General features: G+C 43.0%; 1 protein-coding gene across 2 annotated transcripts in view; it reads left to right on the top strand.

The window, feature by feature from the left end:
- The first annotated feature begins 9,174 nt into the window (after positions 1-9,174).
- Positions 9,175-26,670, top strand: part of lrig1 (leucine-rich repeats and immunoglobulin-like domains 1) — a 34,043-nt gene continuing 16,547 nt past the window's right edge. For both annotated transcript variants that reach the window (XM_019358690.1, XM_005450275.2), the window contains exons 1-3: positions 9,175-10,166; positions 20,194-20,265; positions 21,018-21,092. In XM_019358690.1, coding sequence (XP_019214235.1) covers positions 9,964-10,166; positions 20,194-20,265; positions 21,018-21,092 — 350 coding nt within the window. In that variant the 5' untranslated portion in view covers positions 9,175-9,963. The remainder of the gene's footprint in view (positions 10,167-20,193; positions 20,266-21,017; positions 21,093-26,670) is intronic.

Below are 26,670 nucleotides of genomic sequence, written 5' to 3'. Positions count from 1 at the left end.
TGGTCTCCAACAGCCGGAGGTGCCCACGCTAAATAAGCACAACAAATTCACCACAGGAGTGTGTGTGTGAGAGCAGGAATGGGAAACATCAGGAAGCTCTGACGCGTAGCAGCATCTTTCCGGTAAAAATGAAATCAGCTGGACGTGTCTGCAGTGCCAAAGGTTAAACTGATCTACAGGAGTTAAGTCGGGGGTGGAAAAGATCCAGAAGAGTTTGAACGACAGTTCGTCGCTGTCAGCGGCTGTAATGAACTAACGAGGAATAAATGCAACCTGTTGAATGAGCTCAGCTCTGAAGTAAAATGATGTTTACAGCACGGGCCTCAGATGTCCATATCTCACTGTCAGCTCGAATCTAATGTCTCTGCTCCTCCACACATGCAGACATCTGCTGCGTGTTCATGGTTACGACGAATGTTGAGCAACCAGAACCACCAAGAAGCGACTAATTCATGGGTGTTTTGTGGCTTTTTTTTTTTTTTTTTTGCATCATGCCAAATGCTACCAGGCAGATGGAAGAGATTATGAAGATGTTGTGCAATGCGAGATGTTAAATTATTACATTTGAAGGCGGGGTAAATTTGATTTTGGAAAATTTAGTTTGCATAGCGTTTCAAATTTGCACGATACTGCATGCCCTGCTGCTGATTTGTTTATCTTTTCATCAATTATATTTTATGACCCTGACAGGCTGACAACCTGTCCAGACTGTACGCCTGTACTGCCTCTCGCCATGTGACAGCTGAGATGGACTAAAGCCCCCACCCCTGCAGCAATAGCAGGGGTGGGGGCTAGGAGTAGGGCTAGTGGTTAAAAAAAAGGATGTATAGATGGCTGGATGATTTATTATTCTTGAATTTGACATGTGCAGCAGTGTGCAGGGAATGTGCAGAACTCATATGTGTCTTCAGGTGTGGATGATAGAAGTTTCATGTGTTTGTTTGCTCACACATGAGTTTATGGAGTCAGGTTTGATTTCTGAACTCCAGCATTCTTCGAGCTCGAGCTCCAAGGGATTAAAGTGTAGGCGTATGATAAAGTGTCACGAGTGTCCATGCCTGCTCTTTACAGAGGTGAGAGCAGTGAGAGTTTCCCCTTTTGAATCATTTCCCATCATACACATGCCTACAGTCTTTCTGCGAGAACAACTGTCCCGTGTCGCTTTAAGAACAGAAAAAAAGCAAACATCTGTTATGTAGGTTAAAAATTACCTTCAAAAAAAAAAAAAACTGGCTGAAATTCAGAAAAGCTCCCCAAGGCCTTAAGTTATTGTCCATTTTTCTTCCTTCAATAAACAGAAGCAGATAAATGGAACATATTTTCAGTGCCCTATAAATCCGCCTCTATCTCACTTAGTTCACCCTTCAGTACCAAGTGAATCCAGCCTGTAGAAGTGTCAGCGATTTTTAATCCAACATCTTACTTACCTCAAAAGATAACTCAAGTTTGTTTTTTTAAAAAACACCATCTATAAACTCTTATAAATGCTCCTCAGGGGCGCCATACAGTGTCAGCGAGACTAAGAACCCAGATGTCCACAGCCCTGGTGCTGAAACGTTAAAGATAATTCACTCCTCCTGCAATCCCCACAAAGTAATTTTACATCATTTTTAAGACGTCCTGCATCCCCACCTCCACCCTCCAAACAGACAAACCAAGCACACACACAGACACATTGACACACACATGTATGCACACAGCCCTCAGCGATGCTCTGTGGGTCTTAAGTGTGCATAACATGGCAGCCATTATCCTATTAGCAGCAACAGTGGCCTGGGGGCAGGTAAGGGAGCAAAGGAAGGAGGAAAGGAACCAGCATTAAAGAAAAAAACAGGAGCTGCAGCCGGTGAAAGGAGGGAAAAGCAGCAGTTCGTAGGTAAAGGGAGAGTAAGAATGTAAAGTGCACGGGGAAGGAAAACAAGTTGACATACATTTTAGCAGCTGTGGCAGCGCAACAATGTGGTTGGAGCTGTGGAAAGCAAAAAAAAGATTAATAAGTGGAGAAGATAGATGCAAAAATTGACTAAAAATAGAAGCAGAGGTTTTACCCACGGCAATCTTCAGAAGAAAGAATTGGGAGGCCCTCTGTGTGCACATCATTTCTTTACCTGGCATGCATTGGAAAGCTCTTTAAATGAGTCATATTCTCTTTGAGCTTCAACAGACGCCCTGCCAAGCTTGATTTGGCCACCATTTGCACATCCCAGCTCCAAAGTCAATCTCTCACTTTGAACTGCCCAAATAATGGACTTCAGCCGCTTCACTACTGCATGCTAATTTCCTTTATGATAAACCGAGTTGCTCTTCTTCGCTGTCACACACCAGCCCCAAGAGCTGCGTGCACAGCAGGGGTGTTAACAACGATGTGCTTATGCAAACCCCGCATACCCTCTCTGCTCCCAATTAATCCCCCACCGCACCAACCTCCTCTTTATTCCCCCCCTTTCCTTCCTTCCTTACCTAACTTCCATTCCTCACTTTCTCTCTCATTATTCAGCTGCCCTGTCCAGGCTCTTTTCACAAGGTCTCTATTGAAGTCAGGGGAAAAAAGGCTCAGCAGCAGCTGGCCACTCTTTTCTCCAGAGCAGGTATAGAGGAGCTGAGAGCTCTCTGCATGAGCGAGCCCCATTCCTCCAGCTCCATTCAGCTCTGCCTTTGCCTCCACTATTCACCAAGGCTCTACTTTGTCAAGAGCAAGGGAGCAAAGGAAGAAGGAGAAAAAAAAGGAGGGATCAGCCTTTTCACTCTTTGTACTCCACATGGCTATACAAGCATTTCCAAAGCCTCCACTAATGAGTTGGCCACAGCGTTGTGTGAGCGGAGAGAGAGCTAGAAACAGGTTTGCAAAAGAGAAAAGGTTTGATTAATACGGGTTCATTCTTTTCTCTGATGGAATGCCGGTCTTACGTTCATCAACCTACATGGGTGGCTTCACTTTATAAGTCCATTTGTGTCACGTATAACCAGCTCTGGGATATTTAGAGGGAAAGCGCAGCAATTAAAGATGATAATAAATGTACAAGTGCAAATGCAGTGGAGTGTGATTTCACTCAATCACTGTAATTTATGTGGTTCAGAGGGAAAATGTTTTGTGCCCGAGCTGTAAAGTGGCTGGTAAACACGCAGTCTTTGTGGCAGCAGTTAACACGCCGTCTAATTGCCATTTCTCCACAGTTAATGATACACTCAAGATAAAGTAATGATGCTGAATGAATTGCTCGTAAACATATACAACGCATACCAAGAGGGAGGCCATATGGCTCACTAGTGAATGGGTATCCAGTTACTTCAAATAAATTGAATTTTCCACCTCTGGTCTGCGGTGCCATTGAGTGTGTTTGAAGACCTAATTGAATTGAGACTTTCAGACCATTCTGATTTCGCTGGCTAATTAAACCGCTCACTGGCTATCTAAATGCCGGGGCGGTGGGCAACCAGCCGTGAAATGTGACAGGTCAAACGTAGGCCTAGCGATTTTAAATCCGTGGATTTGAATCAAGTCATTTCAAAAGCTTTTTTGCTTTAAGACCTTACAGCAAAACGTGCACAGTGGAGACAGCTAGGTGACTGAGTTTGGTAATTGAACCATTTTATAGCTATATTCCACACAAACAACAAAAGCTGTGTTTAATCCCATTCAGAGCCTGAAGAGAGAGCAAAAGACAAGGGCAAAGGAGAGAGGCAAAGACAAAAGACAGAATGAGATCTCTTTTTTTCGTACAAACGTGTTCGCACTAAAAAACACAGAAACAAAAAGCGCTGGCAGACTGAAAGCTGTTTGGCTGCTGCAGCCCTGCACCACCTTTCAAAAAGTGAAACAAGCACATTCCTCTGCTTGGACAGAACAAAAACTGTTCCGGGCCATTGCTTCTTTTATGAAATATTCTATTGACAAGGCCTATTAAAACAACCACAGCCGAATACACAAGAGAGTCACCTTTCCCCACCCCGTCTGTCAAAAGTAGCTGTAAACCGACAAGCCGTGGCTTCGACTTCGCAGGGTCAGGATGTGAGCAATGTAGACACAAGCAAACACCTGTTGAAAGGACGTGGAAACTAACTGCCGTTTTGGGCCCCACTTTCAACAATGCATACCTTCACTGCAGCTGACACTGTGGGCTTGAAATGTAAGCATAGTAGACAAGGTGTGCGCTTCTCGCCACGCCTACCTCGTGATGGAACAGGTTAGGGAGCTGGTACGGTTTGTCTCTCATCACTCGCCGTTGGGCTGCAAAGCTGCGAGTCTTACTTACTGACAGGAACTTGGCATGGCACAGCCTGATTCACCCTCGTCATAAGGCAAACAGTGATGTGAACTGTGAAGGTTAGCGCACTTTCTATGCAGTAAGAAAAAAACAGAAGAATAGCTGGAGCTATGGTGTTTAGACACCTGCAGGTTGCACCACACTTGAAGCTTCTTTGTTATTGTCTTTCATTTACCCGTGGTTTAGTTCATTATCTGGTGAAATACTGATTCCTCTCGACGTAGCTATCACTCCTAGCTTGTTTCTTTCCTACAGGTGTAAATTTCAGGGGTAGCGAAGTGGCACGGTGGTTAGCACTGTTGCCCTACAGTTCTGGGTTTAAATCCACCATGTGGCCAGGGTCTTTCTCTCAGTGTCTGCATGAGTTCTCTTGATGCACTTCTTCCCAACGGTGTGCCCTGCCTCTTGCACCTGAGTAGCTGGCATTGGCTCCAGTAACTCCCCTTGAACCTGGTAAGGCATGCATAATTGTTCTCCGTGCATTTCCATAATGATAGCGTTTTACACATGAATATCTGTTTGGTTTGTTGCAAGGTCAGTGGAGACTGTACGGTGGCCCTGAAAGGTCAAACGCAATGCAAGTTAACAACACCAGGAAATAGAAAAATGCTGTAAAAGCACAAAAAGTTGAAGTTGAAAAAACACAGCAGAAATACAAAAAAACCCAGTGTTATCAAAAACAAACAAAACAAAACTAAAAAAAAAAGGGTAAAGTTTTTGGGGAGATGATAATGTGACTGAATAGCTGGGGAAGGGACAAGCTAGCAGTAAAAAACAAATAGCAAACATGTATCTACAGTATTATATTAATTGTGCAATTAAAACACACATTACCTGCATCCTTTTCTCCCTCACAACACTGAAAAATGCTCTACTCCATTAAACGTATGTCAGTGTAGTCTGTCGCATGCTTTGGTTTTATATCTTTACATTTGTTTACAACACATATCTTCTTCAGACTTTTAATATTTAAAAAAATAAGTAGTCATCAAGTAATCATTGATTATTCCTAATTTTGAGGAAACCCTAAGGTAGATCAGAGTCAAGGTCAGAGTCTTTCATCCAAAATGTCTTGCACGTGGAGTATTTATAGACATCCTGCACCTTCTTGCCTTTACATTTTTCTTTCTCTACATCTGTCACGCTTTCCTCTTCCCCCTCTTCACTCACGTCCTCTGCCTTGCAGGCCACGTAATCACGCCACTTAGCAGGCAGTCTGGTATCGACACAAGTGCCCAAACTGTTTCTGCTTCCTATTAGCCAGGCATCTCTGCACTCCTGCAACACCCGTTAGCCATCTAGTCCCAGTTTGATGAGTTGGCTGCGTTTCACGCCTCTCTACTTTATAGTTGATGAATAGCTGCAGCAGATGGTTTGTTATCTTTGAAGATTCCAGTAAGACGAGCGTGATGAATCGCTCCAGGCCTCGCACGTCCACCCCTCCTCTCCCCTCTTCTCGCCATCACGTTACCCCTCCAGCACTGAAATAAAGTGAAATGTGAACAATGTGTATTTGACTCATCGTGAACACATAAGAAGCTACTGCCTGCACTTTTCTCATACCGGCCCTGAAATCTGTGGACGTGTCTTTATGGACACTTTGATTTTGTTCCAGCTGTATAAACACCAATATGAATGGTGTTAAAATCATAAAAACAGATATAAAAAGAAGAAGACGAGGGCTCATCTGGCGCAGTCATTATCTTCTTTATAATGGACTCTCATGACAGGCCCATGTCCACTCACACAGACGAGAATGGGCATGGGGTGAGTCTGAGGAGTTTCCCAGTTGCGATAGAAAAGGCCATTAATGCTTTCCTTACAATGTGACATCGTTGTCTGACTGTCAGTTTAATAAACGGCAAAACTAGTGCCAAAACATATGCTATCAGAGTAAAGAAATGTCTGCTAGTGAAATAAGAATTTGGAGGAAAAAATAAGAGAAGAAATATTTCTCATTAGTTTAACCTGCTGTCTGCCTGCTGCACTAGTAGACATTATATGAGTTCCAAGTCACCCAAGTTATCCACCAGATAAATCACATTAAGAGACAAGTCAACAGTCCACTCAAAATAGAGCCCCAAAGTACCTGGTCCAAATACCCCGTTTGCTGGGCTGGGCATTTGTGGCATAGCTGCGATGGTAGATGGTATTGAATAAGGACGTTTAAATAGCAGTTCAGTGGCTGGAAGTCCAATATAATAAACTCTAGCGATTTGATATTTATATAGTTTACTATTTATATACTAATTACTGAGTATCAATTAAAAATATACTGAAAAAAGACATGATTTAATGCTACACCATATATTCCTAAGAAATAGAAATAAATAACTGGAATTTACTTTCTAAATACATTTCTTATCAAACAAATAGATATAAATACTATATTACATTTTAATGAGGCAATTTCATGATATTTCTTGAAAATTAGTGAGATATCAAGCATTTAAAATATTTGAATGACTTTTCACAACTCCAAAGAACAGTCTAAAAGAAATGCAGTTTCTGGACAAAACTATAGAAATTTGTAGTTCTCCATCACCACTAAAGTCATGTTTTAACAGTGTCTCATTTTGCAGATATTTTCCTCGCTTCCAAGAGCCGGAGGCCTCACCTGTAGGCCACAGCGCTCACTCATACACATGGTGCAATGCGAAACCTTTTCTTATTCACTGGAAAGGAACCGCGCTGCTAAACTGCCTGCAGTGCTCCAGGTGTGAATATCTATGTCCTTGCTACTGTGATTAATAGCAAAGAAATCTGGGATTTCTCCCAACACGAAGCGATCACAATAGCTCCGACAGAGTCAATCAATACTTATCTTTCAGTGCTGAGAAAAAAAAATGTGACGAGAAAAAAAAAAAGCGTACAAGGGGCCGGGAGGCTGACGGGGGCATTGATTTATCACAGATGTGCATTTTTGAGACACGGGGCAAATATGATTTCAACACTTGGGAAAAATTTTGTGCTATCATGTGGCCATTACTTGGCATGCTCAAATGGTGAACGATTATTCTGGATGGACAAATGACACACATGTGTATGGCTGTCTTTGCAGGCCCATACACATCCACTTTGCGTGTGATTGTGTATGCAAATTGTCAGGCACATGTACACAAAACATTTGCAGCTTTTCGCAGATGGTTATGAAAAAGGATGCTATACTTAATCACAACTAATTTTAAAGACACCCCATTCAAAGTCATTGTGCAATATTATCAGCAAGATCAAAAATAAATGGATAATTTAATCACATTATGTTAAGAATTTTATAAGAGGCCTTTCAATTGCTTACAGTGTATTGACAGTGTGTCAATATGGAGCCAATTTGAGCTACTTGGAATGTAAGTAGGCTTTACTCATGCACCACACTTAAGTACATTCATACATTTTTGTCCGCTTATCCAATTCAGGGTCACAGAAGGGCCTGTACAAACCTATACCAGCTGTCATGGAGCAAGAGGCAGGGTAGACTCTGCACAGGTTGCCAGTTCATCACTCTCTACCAACAAAAGGACTGGCAACCATTCACACTCACACCTACAGACAATTTAGAACCACCAGTTAACCTGTGGGATGAACCTGGAGTACCTGAGAGAACTTAAATACAGGTATATTTGATTATGCTTTTACTGCACTTTTAGTATTTTGACTTTACACATTTTTATGCTCCACTACTAGGAAGCAAATCCAGTATTTTTCTCCACTGTTTTATATGTGAGATGTTATTATTTAAGATTAAATACATTTAATTATGATTGGATTAGAATTAGGAGATAAAAATGATTAGAGTAGATTAGATTAGATAACATATACATAGGTGGAATCATCACCACAGTCACCACTGTTAATGATGTTTGCACAATCGTCTATCGGTAAACAGAGTAATATCCAACCACCTTTCCATCCTTTTTTTAAATCACTTATCTATTTCAGGGTGATGGGAGGTTGGAGACAATCACACCTATCACAGAGTGAAAACTGGACCAGATTAATATATTTTATTTTGAAATTTTGATAGCAATTAATTTAAGCTTGATTTGAGCCTGATAAGTATCTACTTTCACTAGACGTATAGAATTTTAAAACTTGCAAACTTTGAACTTTTTAAACAGAGTATTTCTGTAGTATTGTTATTTTTAAGTGATGTAAAATGTCTAAATTACTTCCACAACAGAACTCACTGCTGGATTCTGTTCTTCATCTGAACACTTGCAAAGTGCAATTGTTCTCTCAAGTGGAGTGGAGACATAAGGGTTTTTTTTGTTGTTTTTATTAGGCAACAGTCAACTGAGGTGTTCACTTGGAAAGAGAAATGTACTTACTATTCCACAATTGTTAATATTCATGCATACACAAACTTCACACAAGCAAATGCACATTCACAATTCAACTTACTCCAGCTGGAACTTTATCGTATTTTACAGAAACTCCTTTAAATGCCCGTGACTGAGGGGGAATACAGCCAGTTGCTTATAATCAGCTTCCCCGCTCTTTCTTCTGTATGTAAATCTTGATGTCAGCCTTACTAACAAATACTTAAATCGGGCTTTCAAACCAATTATGTTATTACGGCTTGTTATAATGCGATTACAGAGCTTGATCTGGGCGATTGTCTCTTTAAGAAGCAGTGAGAGTGAGAGGAGGTGGTGCGGTTTCACACCCCGGGGTGGGAAACATGGGCGGGGCCAGAAACCGCTGAGTGACAACTGCTCAAAGGCTCTCCAACTTCGCGAGGGAGTGAGAACCCGCAACGACCAATGAGGTTAGGCCGTAACCCGGCCGTCAACTCTCACCAGCCAATCACAAGCGAGCCGGGGGAGGACCATTGAATTGCTGTTGTGTTTCCAACATGGGATTACCGAAAGGTCCCGTAGGAAAAAAAAGGAAAAGTAACTGGGTAAGGGGAAAAAAACTCATGGTGGTACTGAACGCTCAGAAGGAGGAGGAGGGGGTACTCAATTTAGCTATTAATCGCATCGTCGAGATTTTGTGACCACAGACTGTACCTGATAAGCTGCTGGTTGAGAACACCGGGCGTGCGGGGGTTTCAAAGTTGGATGTATTCGACCGCCGCGGTATGGACGACATGCAACGCTCGGCTTGAGAGACCAGCGCTGGAGTTTTCACCACTGTTCCTGCGAGCCCGAAATTATTTCCTGCATATTCAAATTTCTGGTTTCGTCTGGCAGTTTTCTTTTGCTTAGTGTTTACTTTTTTGTGCTACTCCGCTGATCAACTGTTACTTTGAGAGGTGTACGGGCGCAGTGTCCTTTAACGTCTGACTGTTGCATGTTTTCAGAGGTCGGCAAAAGCAATATCACTACTGACAAACTACGTTTAGCCTTTTATGCACAAACTCTCAAAACTTACATTTAAGTTTAGAGAGTTAAAGGAGTTCACTGTAGCCGAGTTTCGCTGCTAGTCCGTGATTTACCTTTCATTATTTTTTTTTTAGCCCGCCTCGGACGCTAGAGGAGAAAGTTGGAAGTGGGGGACTTGTGTCAGAGATGAATGTTTCTGGGACGGAAAACATTTGGCTGCCCCAAAGTTGTCCATGCTTGCATCTTTAGTACAAGAGGACAATTAATGCGTTATAACGAGCTTTCGTTTTTTTTCGAAGCCACATTAAAGACACCAGGTTGTGGGCACCGGGAGAGAGCTCAGCAGCCGCGCTATTAAAACTGGATACAAAATGGCGGCCTTCCTGGGACGATTTGGATATCTGTCTCGGTGTGTTTTTTATTTAATTTTGTCGGTCGAATTCTTTCAAAGTTACGGATTGAGTTCAGACACACCGTGTGCCCAGAACTGTACCTGCAGTGGAGACTCAGTGGACTGTAGTAATCTGGAGCTGACGGCGACGCCTTTGGACCTTCCAGTTCGGACTGTTTCCTTGTAAGTAAAGCGCTTAGTTGCCCTAACCTATTTATTGACCAGCCCATAACGGGATAACAGTGTAAAAACGTGGACAGCAGCATAGAGTGTTAGGGCTTTATTTGCTTAAACACGCCGACAGCACAGCTTTGAAGCAGAGGACCCCTGTTGGTACGGGGCTTCTCCCCAGGAATCCCGTCAGAGAAGATTTTTGTGGTTCTGCTTAGAGTTGCATAGTTTTGCCTATGAACTAAAACAGAGGGGGGAGTGACGGGCAGCTGTCATAGAAGCCATGCCCGTGCCTCCTTTCTAACTGTATGTAAGCAAACAAAACTCTCCCCCCCCCGCGCGTTTTGTTTGCAGTTAGTTACCCCGTCAAAGTACCCCGGAGGCCCCCTGCGCCTCTAGAAAGTCACGGAACATTAAAACTTTGCACAGGCAGACGCTGAACATCATGTTGTAACTCCACTTGAGCTTTTTTGTTTTTCATGCTGTTCATAAATGAAAATCGGATAATCTTTCACAACATTGTCCCCCCCCAAACAAATAAAAGCATCTGTGAGTTTGACACTTGGCCAGATGCGATGTGGAAAGACTTGTTGTGTAGCTCGGGCATTGCTGCTGATGGGTTTTTTTTTTATTTTTGCGTAAATAGTCAGGCTTAGGGAGTTTTATTCAAAGTAGGTTAACAGGTGTTTTTGTTATCGCGAGAAGAGCCACGTGCGCAAACGTGTATTCCAAGTTGTCTGCACTTAAAAGGGTGTCAAATGCTTTGCTTTGTGAATTAGATCGTTAACTTCAAGTCATTCTGTATTTTATAACGCACTTACTTTTAGAGATGTAATTGAATGTTCCAGGCTCTGGTTTATCTTCATGCTTAAAAAAAAAGATTTATCACTCCGTGTCTGGCACATGTGCCTTCGGTTGCATCTATCTGAAGGTGTATTCATGTTTCCAGTGTTAGAGTGAGCAAACAGTCCCTGCAGCCTGAGCAAACAAATAGACCCAAACATGTCATAACAAATTAACCGTCATTACTCAGTGAGACTTATGACAGGTATCTTCCTGATTCCCCTTTCTGTCTCGCTAGATTCACTTCATAAATTCAATTTCTTGGGAAAGTCACCAGCTCCTGGAAGTAAAGCTGACAACAAATGAAACTCTGTCTGCCAGATCATTTAGGAAATGAGCTAATTTGGCACATTTTTATAAAACATCCCCCAATGTATGGGGAACTTAAGCACTTACCAGACTGAATTAGATAGTTTACTTACAGACAACACTGCTCTCTGTCCTCCCTGTTGACATGTTGTTTCTCACTGGAGTATATTGCACCCACTGTTTTCAGTGACTTTTACAAATCCTTAAACCTTTGAGATTTTTTAGTATTCGTGTGTGTGTGTGTGTGTGTGTATTCCTGGGAATTTAGATAAAGGCCTTAGGACTGTTCTGGCTCCCAGGTTCCTGTTTGACGCAGTTTGTCTTGCCCCATGTAGTCAGGAATGCAATGGCTTTAAAAAGTCTTCAAAAAACACGAATAACGGCACTTGTGCCTGAGTAGCCCCGTTGCCCTGAAGCACCTCTTAGCCGTTCTCAAGTGCAGATGCTGTTTATCATGCATGCACGCAGACTCACAGTACTGCCCTGTCCTCTTGGACAATGATCATGTATTGTGGGACAAATGTCCCATCTGAAACGGCTGCACTGGACCTTTTGGTTTGTGTGAAGATAGGGTCCCCGCGCAAGCCCTGTGCCGCTCCAAGTCGGCTTCTGTTATCTCGTCCAAACCTTATCAGGCAGAGATTTAAGGACCCGCAATCTTTGTTGTTTTCAAAGGGAATGGCTTTATGGCTTTGAATTATCTTTTAAAACACCTAGGTTGCATATTTCCACACCACTTGAGATAGTCACATTGTGCTGGCGGCTAACTCAAAGGGAACCAGCTCTTTGCCTCTGTGGTCCGTAAATGAGCCAGATTAGTGGATGATTACCGTAAACCCAAAGAGGCAAGTACGGACAATTTCACCTGTGGCCCATAGTGAACCTTGCGCCAACTCTGTCCACTTTTGTGAAAACAATTTATTTTATTTTATCTTAGGGTATGCAGCAGTTTGGAAGGTTATTTTTCATTGCTGTGCACGAGAGAGCGTGTGTGGTGCATGATGTGCACAGCTGAAAGGGAAACTTTGGTATTGTTGAAAAAGACAAGATAGAGCAGGGGCTGTGGTACAGTGCAACAATAATAGTTTTAGCCTGTCAAAAGAGCTGAAAGAGTCAGTGTGCACAGTCCCTGGTTTCAAACAAAGTGTGCTTGTCTATCTCCACCTTCGGGCATCTTAGCCAAGTAATCAGTGTGGAATCAGTTCATTGTTATGATTTCCCCCCGGGGAGGGAGCAGCAGTGGTGGTGCAAGAAAAGGCAGCATTGGCAGTTGTCAATAAACACAAGGCACCCACACCAGTTTTCTTTTCTCACTCTAGTGCGTAGTGCAGAGGCTTCCCTTAAAGGAAAAATCTCATCATCACCTGAGGTAAACGAGCAGAGGCTGTTAATCCACAACAACAAGCACCCTCCATACAGCGTGCATGCTACAGTCGGAAGCTTTTAACTCTTCAACCCTCTGCTCTGCTGTCTGTAAAATGAACATGGTTCAAGCAGCAAATAAATGAACATTTCCCACCCTTTTGTGTGGGTGAAGAACGATAGCGCTGTCATTTAGCTGGTGCAATTATCCTCACGCAGGGGCTTAAATTGGGATTACAGTAATGAACCATGGCTCTTATGACACAGCAGCGCACTTGAGGAAGCTGCTCTTGGAGAGAGTTATCATACCTTCACCAAGATGTTGGAGAATTTCAAAGCTTTTAGGCAGCAAATGATTGCAGCAACATTTTTCTTTTACACGTTGTGTTAATAGAACTGTATAATGTCAGGTTAAAGCCCCAACCAAAGCAGCTCTTGCAGTTGTTCCCTGTGTTACTCAGTCAGGGAAAATGTATAAAAAGTGTAGTTTATTAGAATGGATCTGGAAAAGCCGATGAGCTTTTTGTCCAGTCAAGACAAGTGGCCAGTGGGACCGGTGTTATCCTGCAGTTCATCAATTACTAGCAGCCCCAAGTCCACAGAGTCCACATCCCTCGGTGGAGAGAAAACAGTAATGCTTTCCAGTTGTCAAAATAATCTCTCCTCAGGATCTTGTGAGAAAGTGGCCTTGATGGCGGATTCAGGGAAACAAAAGATGTTAGCACATCCTGCCTGGGCCACAGAAAGAACCGAGACAAATGAGACTCAAACTTTTAAGGGAAAAATGTGTGATTGACCAGGTGTGGAAGTGCACCCTTAAAAAGAAGTGTATTAGCTACTTTTTGTTATTTTAGATCACTGATTACTGTATAGCAGTAAAATTGATCACTATTGATCACACTAGAATGCTTTATGCCCCCCCCCCCCCGTTTTATGAGTGAATGCCTAACAGCCTGGACATCCAACCTCTTTGAAACCTCTGCGGTTATGAACTTCTTCGTTGCACATGTCCTTTCCTGTTTTACATCAGTGCTTGTAACATTTAACAAACTGTCCACCACTCTCAGATGTTTGCCTATTGTTTCTGATTGATGAATAGCCTAACAACATTTAAAGCAAGTTTACTCTCACAAAGTCACATATTCCCTCTCAGGAGTGGTGTCTTATCTTATTTGCAGCCACAGTAATGTGTATTAAAAGCATTTTTGCCCACTGTGCCACTGGCATAATGGGATTTTGCTAGTAAATAAAAGCATGAGCATTACAGATTTTGGCTGCGATTGCCGTGCTGGGATAGAGATAAAGCAGATGCAGGGTGTCTGTTTGCCAGCGTCTCTCCGTCTTTTCTTTTTGCTATTTGTTGTGATGGAAAGTTACATCTTTTCTACATATATATTTTTCATTTGAATACTGAGCCCTTGAATCACTCGCCTGCTCTCAAATGACCCCCTGTGTAATGTGGCATTTTGCTAGTGGTTTCCCAAGTTTTTACATGTGCTGGCCAAACTCTCTGCTGCAAGTCATCCCCAAAGTGTAGCCTTCAACCTCACTTAAAGCCTTATTGGTAAACGCTACCCCCAACAGCTGGTTTTTGGCTTCTACCTCAGGAAATAGGTTTGTGTTGGTGGTTTCGGGATGGAGAGCCCAGATGGTCGATTGCAGACTGGTTACTGGGGGGTGTAACTCTGGATCACCTAGCCTGAGGAAGTAGGAGGGTTCGTGGAGAGGGATGCACTAAGCGGACGTGTCTTGTTAATGCCACAGTCTGCTTCTGCTTACTGAATCTCAGCTCCACTAGTTGGTGAAAGTCCTGTCAGTGGTCAGAAACCTCAACCACTGTCACACATGTTAGAACACACAGTGGAAACCCAAGGGAAATTGCATGTTACACAGCCATTTACTTGACTGCCACATATATGCAGAAATAACACTTTTATTTTCAGGTAATGTTTTGCTTCATCTAAGCTATTAATAGACACACAAAATAGGTTTAACCACTAGTACTATGCTCGCCCTGGGTTTACTGTTTCCATCATGGACATTTATACTGTCAGGGATTTTGGATTTTATGTTGGGACTGACTGATGTATAAACACCACAGTGCAGAAATGTTTCATCTCTTGCTTAAACACATCAACATTTGAGCAGCTGGGGCAGAGATACAGCAACAGCACTCAGCAGGGCTGAGCCCTTTGTGGTTTCTAGGGCATTTCTCGCTACGCAGCCTTGTAATCTTGTGGTATTGGTGATTATACCAAGTTTGTTTATTGTCATAGTTTTGCTGGCCTTGCGACTTTCATGTCTGGCAGATATTTTGTAGACCTAACTTGAGTGTTTAGAAGGCTTTAGGATGATATTATCATTGGAGGTGATCTTTATCAGGCCCGCGTCACTTTTCCTCCCTCATCAGGCCGTTAGATGTTCAGGTTAGTAGAAGTATTGGTGGTTCTTAGATGGAAGATTAAATAGAAGTCTTGTGTTTTTTTTTAACCGGCTGAGATGATTCTTGTAACGCATTAGCTGTGAACAAATTAGGAAGAAATGGCTAAAGCTTGATCCTCTACTCTAATAAGAGCAGATAAAGTCTGACATTAATATGGAGATATGGAATGAGCTCATAGCCTCACACTGGCTGTAATGACAATCAAACAGCTGCTGCCACAACTCATTCGACAGGAATTCAGTCAGCAGAATAGATGGCTCTTTTGTGAAGACACTTTAGGGCGCCAAGTTTTTTTTTTCTCTTTTTTTTTCCTCTTTTCCCTCTACCCTGAAGTCAGTATCTACAAAGTGGGCTTGATCAGTGAATCATCTGTGAATTCTGTACATCTGGTAAGAGTTTGGGAATCTGGAGAAGATGTTTGGGGGGGGAAAAAAGTGTGACTTGGAAAGAGTGAGAGGTACTGCGCAAGTGAAGCAGCTTCACCCCAGAAAACAGACAGCCCTTCGAGACACAAGGGGAGATTGGAGTGCTAACTTGGGCCAGATTTTTTTTTTTGTCCTCCTGGCCTCTGTACTTTCTGATACTGTAGAAAACAGCATCAACCTAAATCCCAAAACAACCACAAATTCATGCGTAATCATTATTATCATGGGTAATTATTGTTCTGCTAATAAAATAAACATCAGTAGGGAAGGAAATTAACGAATGAAAAACTGTCTGTCTTTTTCTTCACTTTGAAGTTAAGAGCATTAGGCCAGACTACTAGACAGGAGTACAACAATACAGTGTTTATGTTATTCTTCAAGATTAATTTGGGACACTCATTTCCCTGTACTCGGAATGATCTAGCATGGCGCCATTTGTAAAACATTACACTGTTATCACACTAGACGGCAGGAGCATGCTCCTGCATTAAACCCTTGGTTTGCCTGCTGTGCAGACGGCATCAACGGGTTTGTGCTTCTCATATGGAGTGCCCAGTCTCGGGTCTGTGGGCCCAGCCGTGGGTTCAAGCAGCGCCTCGGGCTGCTGCAGAAACTTTCCCCAACCTTGTCCTGGTTTGTTTGGAGTGCACTGCTTCATCTCCTGCTATAACCCCAAAGCGGCAGCACTCACAATGGGGCTGCACATGGCCCCAAGATGTGCCTGCATCGGAAAACTTCAGAGTCACGCTCCCAGTCGGGCTGATTTCAAAGGCAGGAGCAGCCTCTTTGAGTTATGTGTGTGGGGGCAGTGAGTATCTGTAATGCAAATGGTAAAATATGCTGAGCCCATCAGCACTACGTCTCTCTGATCTTGCACCTAAGTTCTCCTTGCCCCCCCTTCCAAGGATCTGGTATTTACTGTGTTTCTTTGCTCCGATTTTAACGAGTCAGATTTATCACTTTTATAGTAACGCTTGTCGGCCAGTTTATGCTTTTAACCTTGTCGAAACTGATAAGATACCGGCCCCACTTCTCATTCGCTGTATGACTTGTGTGTAAAATGGTGGCCGGGAGCTGGTGTTAGCTTTGTGTACACTCTCACTGCAGTTGCCGGGCTATAAACTGGCCTTTAATGACAGGAAGAGCAGCGTCGGTGTGTGTATGTGTGTCTGTGTGTCTGGCTCTCTGACACGCAGGTTATTATTTGACCAGTTTTACGATGCCATGAAGTCGACCACATTAAAGAGCTTTTGTCTCACAACTGGACTACAGAAGGCTCATCCCTGACATCACTTCACACTTTGAGCGAGCAAAGTTCACACTGCATTTATCTACGATAGAAATGGGAAAAGATAATGATGATGTATCTCTGTATGTGTAAGTCCCTGCACTCTTCCTCCCTCCTCACATCTCGTCTCCCACACACAGGCTATGTGCTGACTTACAAGTGTAGTGTCATACGCTATGACATCACTCCACTACTCACAGGCTTCCACTACTCCCACAGTACCCATAACGAAGCAATTTTTTAAAGCTTTTTAATGAGTTTTATGTGTCACATCGGCTACACAGTCCAGAAGTGATGGTCTTCTGCAGGCACTAGGCTCCATTTTTCTTTCTAAGACACCTGCTCTATGGAGCAGGCCTTTCTTGAGTTTATCATGCTTGCTTTTGAAGAGTTCCTTCCCAGGTATACTCAGATTGAGTCAAACCTTCCAACTAGTTGTTAAGTCGACCAGCTTAGGATGTTGTCAATTGAAGTATGTCTGTTGCTGTTTCATAAAGAACCTTTGATATGTCCCGTCTTTAAGTGTTTCAGGGTACTGAAAGTTGACTTGGCGGGGTTGTTGTGAGCAAAAACTACAATTTTTAGGTGCAATTCACTAAAGACGGCAGAGTGAAAGTACATCCGAGTAACTAAAGAGGCAGCAGACTGTATTGTTCAGTTATTTATTTGGAGGATAAAATAATCTTTAATAATTAAAAAAGCTGTTCCTGCACATAAACTCGCCCACGCACACCAAAGGACTCAAAATCTGAGGGAAAACACTGGTAGACTGTGTGATGAATGTTAATTGTGCCCCTTTTTGATTGTCCAAAATGTTTTACTGGCAGCAGCACATTCATCAGAACAAATTGAAGTCAGTGGGAAAATTAGCATTTGATTCAACGTTTAGATTTTCCCACACTTTCTTTGGCTAAGTACCTGGCTGAGAGTGCTTTTGAGTTTGATCCTGCTGACTAATGTCAAACAGTCCTGCCCATTATGAAGTAGTTGTACCACACAATGGAATGCAGTGTTTGAACCATTCTCAGTTTTTTTTAAGGTAAATTGCAGGAGTGTTTGCCATGTTTAATAAAACACAGCTACACTTCGTTTTCCAGCTGGTTGAATTATACAGCATAAACTTGCAGAGGTTTATGGAACGCTAAACCCAGTTTAGCATTTGAGAGGATATTTGGATAGTACTTTTTTCTTCTTCTTCTGAGCATGTTTGTTTCTGTTAGTGTTGGCGTCTGCGTCTCTCCACTCGCGGAGCAGTCAAAAACTCAAAGACTTGTATTTTTCTTACCCGATGCAGCAAATTCTTTCAGAAACTGCATGAGTGCAAGGTCACTTTCTGGAAAGCATTAACAATGCTTAAAGCTGGAGTCACATTCCCTCCTTCTTTCCTGCCATATGAGGGAGTGTGTGTGTGTGTGTGTGTGTGTGTGTGTGTGTGTGCGTGTGCGTGTGCAGTGGTGGCGATGGGGGTTGGAGAGGGAGAGAACCCAGCCCTTATCATCACCATCGCCTCCTTTACAGTAGGTGTTAAAATACTGTGAAACTTATCTCATCTGATAGGCAAGAAAACAGATTTGTTTCAATGAAGTGGGAAGGAAAAGACAGAGTTGTGTAAATACCATAGGTGACTGAGAAAAAAGGCACAGGCGTGCTTGCGTATACACACATAAAAGGCCAGTTTTGTTTGCTGCTGTGGCCTTTGGCACTAGCGCGACAGGTTTATCCCCCAACCTCGACTTTGTTTCTTTAGTCAGTCCTTCATCCTGCTTTACCCTTCTCCTTATTTTAAACCTTGAGTATCATATCTGCAGTCAATTTTCTCTGCTTAATTCAATATTAAATATGAAAGTTAGATATTAACAAAGCTCCATGATTGTGACAGTTTTTGGATAAATCTTTTACTTGCTTGTAATGCAGTGTCGACTGCTGAAATTTCTCCTGCTATTTTGTGCCAAATGCAGGTTGATTAGAAACTACTGATAGCTTGTCCAGATGACGGCACTGCCTCTCATGCTGTCAGTGTTGGGTGTATCTTTGGCTCATTATACCTGCCTCTAGGCAAAGGCGATCAATGGGGACTCTGTGTGTGTGTGTGTTGTTTTTTGGCTTCGCCATAACAAGGTAATTTCCTCCCGTTGCAGGGAACAATAATTTAGCGATCTAAGCCTGAATGGGAGGTGCCCCAGTAAACGATCATGACACAGACATGCATACACACCTCTCTGTCAGCCCTGAGGGCAGACACACGCTCTGCTATTATCTCGTCTCACACATACACTTTGAGAGAAAGAAATGGGGGGAAAAGACTGTCATTATCTGCAATTGAGCACAGAAGACAAGAAAGGGAAATCTGTCAAGTGAGATGGCTATTGAGACTGATGGGCGTAAATTGTTTAAGAGAAAGTGTAGTGAGCATGAAGTATGAAAATAGCAGGTTTTTTTTGTGTTTGTTTTGTTTGTTTAGCTTCAAATTTATCTTTAAAAAAAATATCTGTCGCTGTCCAGTCTGTGGGCTTTTAAGGCCACTGTGGGACAAGAGCAGAATGAGGAATGCGTTACATCAGGTAAAAGTGTCCCCAGACTCTGGGAACAAGTAGCCATCTCTCGGCAGGCCTGTGAAACATTCCTGGGCCGTCTCACGTCTGGACAGAGGGATGGAGGGGCGGGAGGCAGGCGGCTCGGAGCTGTGGGCTCCCTTTGTCTCGCCTAGCCTAACCCCACCACGCAAACACAAACAGCGCTCTCACTGCGGCCTGCTCTGCCAACAGGCAGGCGACATGCCAGCTAGGCAGGAGGCAAGTGTGTGACACAGATAGCACTTGTCTACGCGAGATAAACTCGATTCATACGGCGTGGGAATCTCGGTGAAAAAGCAAAGGTGTGTTAGGTGTGCCCACCAAATCCCCACTTTAAAATTTTTTTTTTTTTTGCCCGCACTCTTAACAGCTGTAAGGCTGTATCACTGGACAAATCGCTCACTAATAAGCTTCTGTACAAGTCAAGTGCCAGCTATTAAATACACCGTTAGCTGAAAGTGCAAATTGACTGCTGCAGATGAATGGCCTGTGGGTAATGTTTGGAAAGTGAGCCAGGAGAGAGACGCTCTGTATCGATGGTATCGATCCAGGCCCTCCTTGAAGGCTGGCGTAAATTTATGTACTGCAGTGTTTTCAGGCATACTTAATGTGGACAGATGAGGATGTTTGTCAAATGGGAAACATAATTGCTGCTATTGATCAGGATCCTTATTTAAAGTGCTGAAAAATGCCAAGGACAAAAGCAATAAAAGATGTGAAAAACCATTGCCCTGCGGGTATTTCAAATAATTGTTGTTTCCTGTCTTGTAATGAGCGACTTTTTGTATGTTTTCAGAAATCTCGGCCACAACAAACTGACTTCCATCAGTCCTGAAGCCTTTGCCAACCTTCCCAACTTGAGAGAGCTGTAAGTAGTCACCCGCAGAGCACTCATGGTTTCTGCTGACAGAGTGTCCTTAAAATCTCCCAAACCCTTTTCAGTAAATGTGTTTGGCCCTGCTGGATTGAATCTTCTCTGTGTTTAAAATGTTTAAAGTGTCACCTGTAAAACATTTAAAAAAAAAAAAATGATGATGATGAATGATCTCCCATCATTGCCGCTCCGCTTCCGAGCAGCATTCTCATATGTGTTGCCTTGAACTAAGTCCAATTGAGAATTAAGTGGTGGTTTTCTATATTAAGCCCTCTCCCCCACCACCTGATACTGTGGCCAACACTGGCCTTGTAAATATTTTATATGGTGAGGAGAGGGCTTGGTTTTGTGTCACTCAGCGCCAGTACACAAGGCGCACACACACAGATACAGGAACGTACTGGTGATACACACACTGGTGACATCTTTGGCAGGCCAGCCGGCCAGTCATACGCTCCCGGACATCTGTTTTACTCCCATGTTATTTTCAGTTTTTAAAAGGATGACTTGCCACTTGCTGTGCAGCAGACGTGAAAAGTCCTATCTCTTGATTTATACGTGCTTTGACTGAAATGAGTTACAACAACCATATCTAAATATGTGTAGATATCTGTGCGTGTGTATAAATATGTGTGCATATATATATATATATATATATATATATATATTTGTCAATTTTTAAGGGTGCTCCTTTATCAGCGGTTTGCTTCTCTAACCCTCTTCTTCTCTGTGTTTGTAACTTTCAGTCGGCTAGACCACAATGAGCTGACCTCCATACCAGATTTAGGACAGGCTGCATCCAAGATTGTGTCCCTCTACCTGTGAGTATTACTACACTTACTGATTAACATGGCACCAGAAGAGAAAAACCTGTCTCCAAAAGAGAGATGTTTCCCTTGTAGCCTGTGTGTGAGGTGCCCCTGTGTGTTCACAGCTGCAACACACACACACATGCACAGACTCACAAACAGTGACAACAGCAAAGAGAGTTAAACGTTAGAGAATGTGGTCACACTCACGTCTGAAAGCGCGCAGCAAATATTGCTCTTTTAGTAATTTTAATAGATTGATGAAGCCAGCCATGCCTATGTATCCCATGTCTGCAGAGGGCTTCTGTTACTGTATTCTTAGGTCAGTTGCCTCACTGGCGTGCTTTTAAATAGTCTGTTGACATATGTTGAGAAAGAATAGGCCTTTGCATCTCAGAAGTAATGTTGAATTCATGTGAAGGTAGCCACAAATGTGACTCGACTGCATTTAAATTAGCTGGTGTCAGTACGAATTTCTGTCTTCACGGATTAGCATGTGGTGGAGTGAGCGACCAGTCCTTTTACCTTTCTATGTGGGCTTGTCTGCAGTGAGTGGTGCTGTCTGTTTGGAGTGTCAGCTCGTATATAGTTCTAATTCGTTGCTCCCAGTTGTGAAATTGTGCTGTGGGGGGGGGACTGCCTGTGCTGGCATCTTGCTGCAGATTTACGGCCGTATTTGGAAAGGGCGTGTGTGCGCTTGTGTTTGTCACAAACGTGGGCTCAGCGGTGTCTTTTTTTCTTTTCCTTTTTTTTTGCAATTGAAGGAAATTGATGAAGTGGGGGTAATTCGGTAACTTTATTCACGCTGCTAAAAGATGGCGAAAGCAGTGATTGAGGCAAGCCCACAGAAATATGTGATCTTTTTATTTTTTTTTATTTTTAATATTATTCATAATAAGATCAAGTTAATGCAATGCAAAGTAATAGAGGGAAATAACAGAGTTCTGACACATTGTTTTCTCAGGATGTTACTTAAAGCAGGTAGGTACTGATTAGTTACATAGCAGGCTTCTAAAACAAAGTGCAACAGCTTCCCTGAACGTTTGTTAACAAATAGAAATAATCAGTATTCTGAGGATGTTTCTCCTCGTGAGTGCTGAGCAGTGGTGGCCTCTCTGCACATGCTCCACACATGTGCAGAGCATGTGACGAATGCAGCGCCTAGCCCCTCAGCTCAGAGTGATAAAACGGGGGCGGGGCTTGCCAAAGGGGGTTCAATAACAGCAAGAAAAAATATTCCATTGTAGTCCTAAATTGCTTGTGTTTTCAGTAGTTAATGCAAAAATTATATATACGTATACAATAACAGTAATGGAACCAACAAAACTAGCTGAACTACGTAATTCACTGTGCAAATATAAATGTAGCTGCAGTGCACTGATTGGAGTCAACAAGGCAAATAAATGTGGGTAGAGATGCTGGCCTGTGAATGGATATGGCAGCGTTGTGGTTATTGCGGTATCCATAAACATTCTCACAACTCGCTCAGCCTGAAACGAGCAAGTTAATCGGCCATCGTCGAGTGCTAACCATTAGCTTCACTCTGTATTTTCTTTCACACTTTGCTGGCATGCAGGCAGGCTGCATGGTAGTAAAGTACACAGCTGCTGGTTCCTATTACATTGGTCATCGACATATCAGATTCAGCAGGGATCTTTGTGGGAGTCACACGTCCGCCTCTCCCTGTGTGTCATCTGCCTGCTTCTCAGAATTTATCGTGATGCACTGATGTGGTCAGAATATTACTGTAAGCTGTGGACAGTTGGTAAGGGAAGCATCTGAGGTTTGATTATTCAACTCTAACAGATGTCTGTTGACGTGTATCAGAAGTTTGACCTTCTGTTATTGTGTGTCATGGTTTGTTTGTTTGGTTTTTTTGGTCTGTATCTTTAAGTTTTAGCACAGTCTCATGTTCACTCTGCCTCTGATATAAAACAGACTTTAGCAAGTTCACCTTTACTTGCACAAACTGTGTCCAGTCGCAGGCCCTGCAAATGATTGGGGTGTCTTTTTTTGGGTCTGACTTGCAGCCTGTTGCTAGGGGAAAGGCCGGTAGTGCTGATGGGAGTGGAGGCTGGTGGGAGGGTCAGATTTTTACAAAGCCATGCAGCTGAAGTGAAGGCCCACTGAAGCACTTGCAGCTGCAGCTGTCAGTCACATAGCTTACAGTAAAATGGGTGAGGGTAGGCAGGGGAGGAAGGATGAGAAATCAGGGAGGGAGTAATAGATCGTAGTGTCAGAGCGGGATGACACCACTGTATGTCGAAAGAGGAATGGTTAAAGGAGAAGTAGTGGATGAGGCAGCAGGAAGGGTACAGAAGAGAAAGGAAAAAGGAAGTGAGAGGTGATCTCGGGTTCAGTGTCATTCCCAAAAGTAAATCCAATGTGCTTTAACACGCCAACCACTGAGTCCTCTGCAGTGCGAACATTAGTGTGTGTGTGTTCGTGCGTTCGTGCGCATGCACCCTGGCAGACGCAGCAGCTCGGGCTGCTGGGCGGTGTTCCCGTGCCGTTGGTTGGAGATCGTCTGGAATGTAGTCTGACTACAAGTTTGTGTGAGACAGTGGCTTGCATAAACATACAAACACACAGGGAAGCAAATGGACAGATAATCTGTCTTCAGCCGCTCATCAAACAGTAAACTCTCCAAAAGCCCAAGAGCATTTTATATGTGGTTGCTACTGACTGACAGGCTGACTCCCTCAGAGTCTTCTAGTCTGTCGAATGACTTGTTTCAGACAAGGTATGCAGTCATGAATAAAAGGATCTATCCAGAAGGTGTCTTGACACAGAACCTGAAATAAATGGTGAGCTCCTAGGATTTTTGACATTATAAATTTCTGCCAAATGAAGAGCAATAATTGCAAAAACGAACACTTGTGGGGGTTTTTTGTACATTCATTATTCACCTTCAGTGGAAGGTGAAGAACGAAACTGCTGACTGCTTCATGTGGGCGTGAAATATACAAAATTAAAAACAAGTACATCAGCCTGGCTTCTAAGGAAATAATAGGAATGCTAAAAAGAGACGAGTGGGCAGGTGAGTTGCTTTTGTTCTCAATGAACATGGATTGAGAAATGACTCAGACTCAATTTTTTTGACCTTTTTTGTGGCTCTTGTAGCGCTCTCCCTTTAGTGCTTTCATCCTTTCCTTACATGTCTGCCTGTTTTTTGCTGCAGTTTTTGATCGGGTACAGACAAGCATGGCGGGGTGTTCGAAACTTGTGGTCACTTTCGATTTGATTAGATGTCCATCAATCATCACATAAAAGACATAGTTTACTATTAAGTCATCTGAGCATGTCAAACTTTCTGCTAAATCATCCAAAGGCCATATGCCAGGCACCCACAGTTCCACAATACAGTTGGCGAGCCCGCTGATGTCCTGCAGACTCCCAGAAAGCGGCAGCAGGATGACAAGCAAAAAAGAAGCAAGTAAATGTTTTAAAATCAGAGTGTCAAAGCGACAGCAGAGCAGCACAAACTTTCCCATTGTGCTCGTCGCCTGCTTCAGAGGGGCTCTTTAACACAGCTTGGGATAGAATCTGTATGGCCTACTGGATGATCTGATTTTCAAATAATTCTCCCTTTGTCCTGACAGTGGACTTCAAACGGAAAGAGACGGGCCAAACAATCGACTTCAGAGATGACACTGGAAACAGGAGAATGGGCACCCTAGTGTATCCCCCTCCCAACAAATGCACTTTCCATACATCAAAAGAAGTGTCAAAATGAGCCGGGCTCATGATAATCAGATGGTCAATGGGGCAGGGTAATGAGATTTGGAATTAAGTGGAATCAAGGCGAATAAGGAACTCCCGGACATCAAAGGGAGCACGGGTGAACCGAGCTCCCCTTTATCAGAAATGTCACTAGCCGTATGATAATCAGTTTTCATAATCGCTACTATTGTATGTGCAGACTTCAAACACGATGAGCGCCGAGGCTTTATCCGTCTCTCACATGGTGCAGCTGGGCTCTGGCTGTGGGAGGGGAAAGTTTGATTTGAGCGGTGGAGGAAGAACGTGGGGGGGGTTCAGCCTCTCCCACCAGTTTGAGACTGATCTGTTTTTCCACAGCGAAGGTCACCAGCTGTTGACCTTGCCTCACCCCATAATCCCCCCTCATTTTCTCCTCACCTCTTTGCTTCCTTCCTTCCTTCTTTCTTTCCTTCCCTTCCCTTCCTTGCTCTTGTTGCTCACTGTTGCCACTGTCTGTTGCTCTGGTCCATGTGTGCGTTTGTTATTTGTGTTGTGTGTTTGCGCATGTGTGCTCATCCTTAACCATTTCTGCCACTGTTTATTCAGGTGGGCCACTGTGGTTTGAACCCTCCTACATCCCATACACCAATAAATGACTCTGTGTGTGTGTGTGTCTGTGTGTTCATCTGCTGGCTGCAGGCTAGAAAAAGAGGAGGGATTGACCTTGTTTTGATGAGTTTGCCTGGTAGAGCACCTGCCACCTCACACTTTCTGTGAAACACACACACGCACTGCCCTTTTAAATACAACACTATCAAACTCTCAAAAGGTCAAGTGAATTGATTTAAAGATGCTGCACGTGATTTGGTTAAAATCTCTCTGTCCCTGATGTTTGATAAGTAATAAGCTGCCTAACTTCCAAGAAGACCGTGACCTTTTATTAACCGAATTGGTTTGACATGGTGATAGTGTGTATTATCAGATTTGGAAAGAATCTACAGTAAATCTGAATGAGTCAGGCCCACGTGACAATACTCTTAGGTTTGGATCATAGACTGTGTTTAAAAGCCACTGTGGATTTTTGAAAGATTAACCTTAGCATTATGAAGAATGTGATGTGAAAGAACCCTATTTTAGACCAGAGGGTGCATTGCTAAGCTATCAGCTAATGTCAGCTAGTGTGAAGCCTTAAGATGAGTGGGGTTTTGTTGTTGTTGTTGTTTTTCATTGCTAGTTTGGTGTTTTGAAAGATGTGCTCCTTTCTGAAACACCGTTTTGTTTAATTGTGGCCATTCTTACTTAACATTTCATTCATTATTTCCTGGAACGAGTGACTTAGCCTAACAACTTATCGGGAAAGTCTTGCTCCCTCCCTGATCAGACGATTGGCTTCATTTTTCAGACCTATATCCGTGCTGCCTATGGCTGTACCTTACAACAGGTTATATCGTCTACCAGAGAATTACATTAAAATGCTCCAAAAAGCACCAACATCCAGTACTGTGACAGGAATTAGGAGAGATACAGCTTTACAGACAGTACCTGAGTGAGTAATAAAAAATGAAGGAGGGGAATTAGCTTCCAGCTATATTAATTTCATGATAGACGTTGAGCGATTAACATGGGAATCTATGACGCAGCAGGACTACTTTTGGAGCCATGAGAGGAACTGTCGTTTTGTGGCACTCCAGACAGCTTTGTTTAAATTCAAGAGAAAAAAGAAGTTGGTGTCATTTGCTGGAAAAAGGCTCTTGGGAAGTTGTGATTAACTAGTTAGAAGCATTAAATGGTTTTGCCTTACAAGGTGATGTCAAACACATTGCTTGTGAAAGCTAAAAAAAAAAAAATGCCTCTGTCATGTAGCAAAGATTTCCCTTGAGTGGTACAT

Source organism: Oreochromis niloticus, linkage group LG5 (assembly GCF_001858045.2).
Source record: "Oreochromis niloticus isolate F11D_XX linkage group LG5, O_niloticus_UMD_NMBU, whole genome shotgun sequence".
NCBI classification, from domain to species: Eukaryota; Metazoa; Chordata; class Actinopteri; order Cichliformes; family Cichlidae; genus Oreochromis; species Oreochromis niloticus.
Note: the sequence above shows the minus strand (reverse complement) of the source record. Positions and strands in the feature narration are given on the sequence as shown.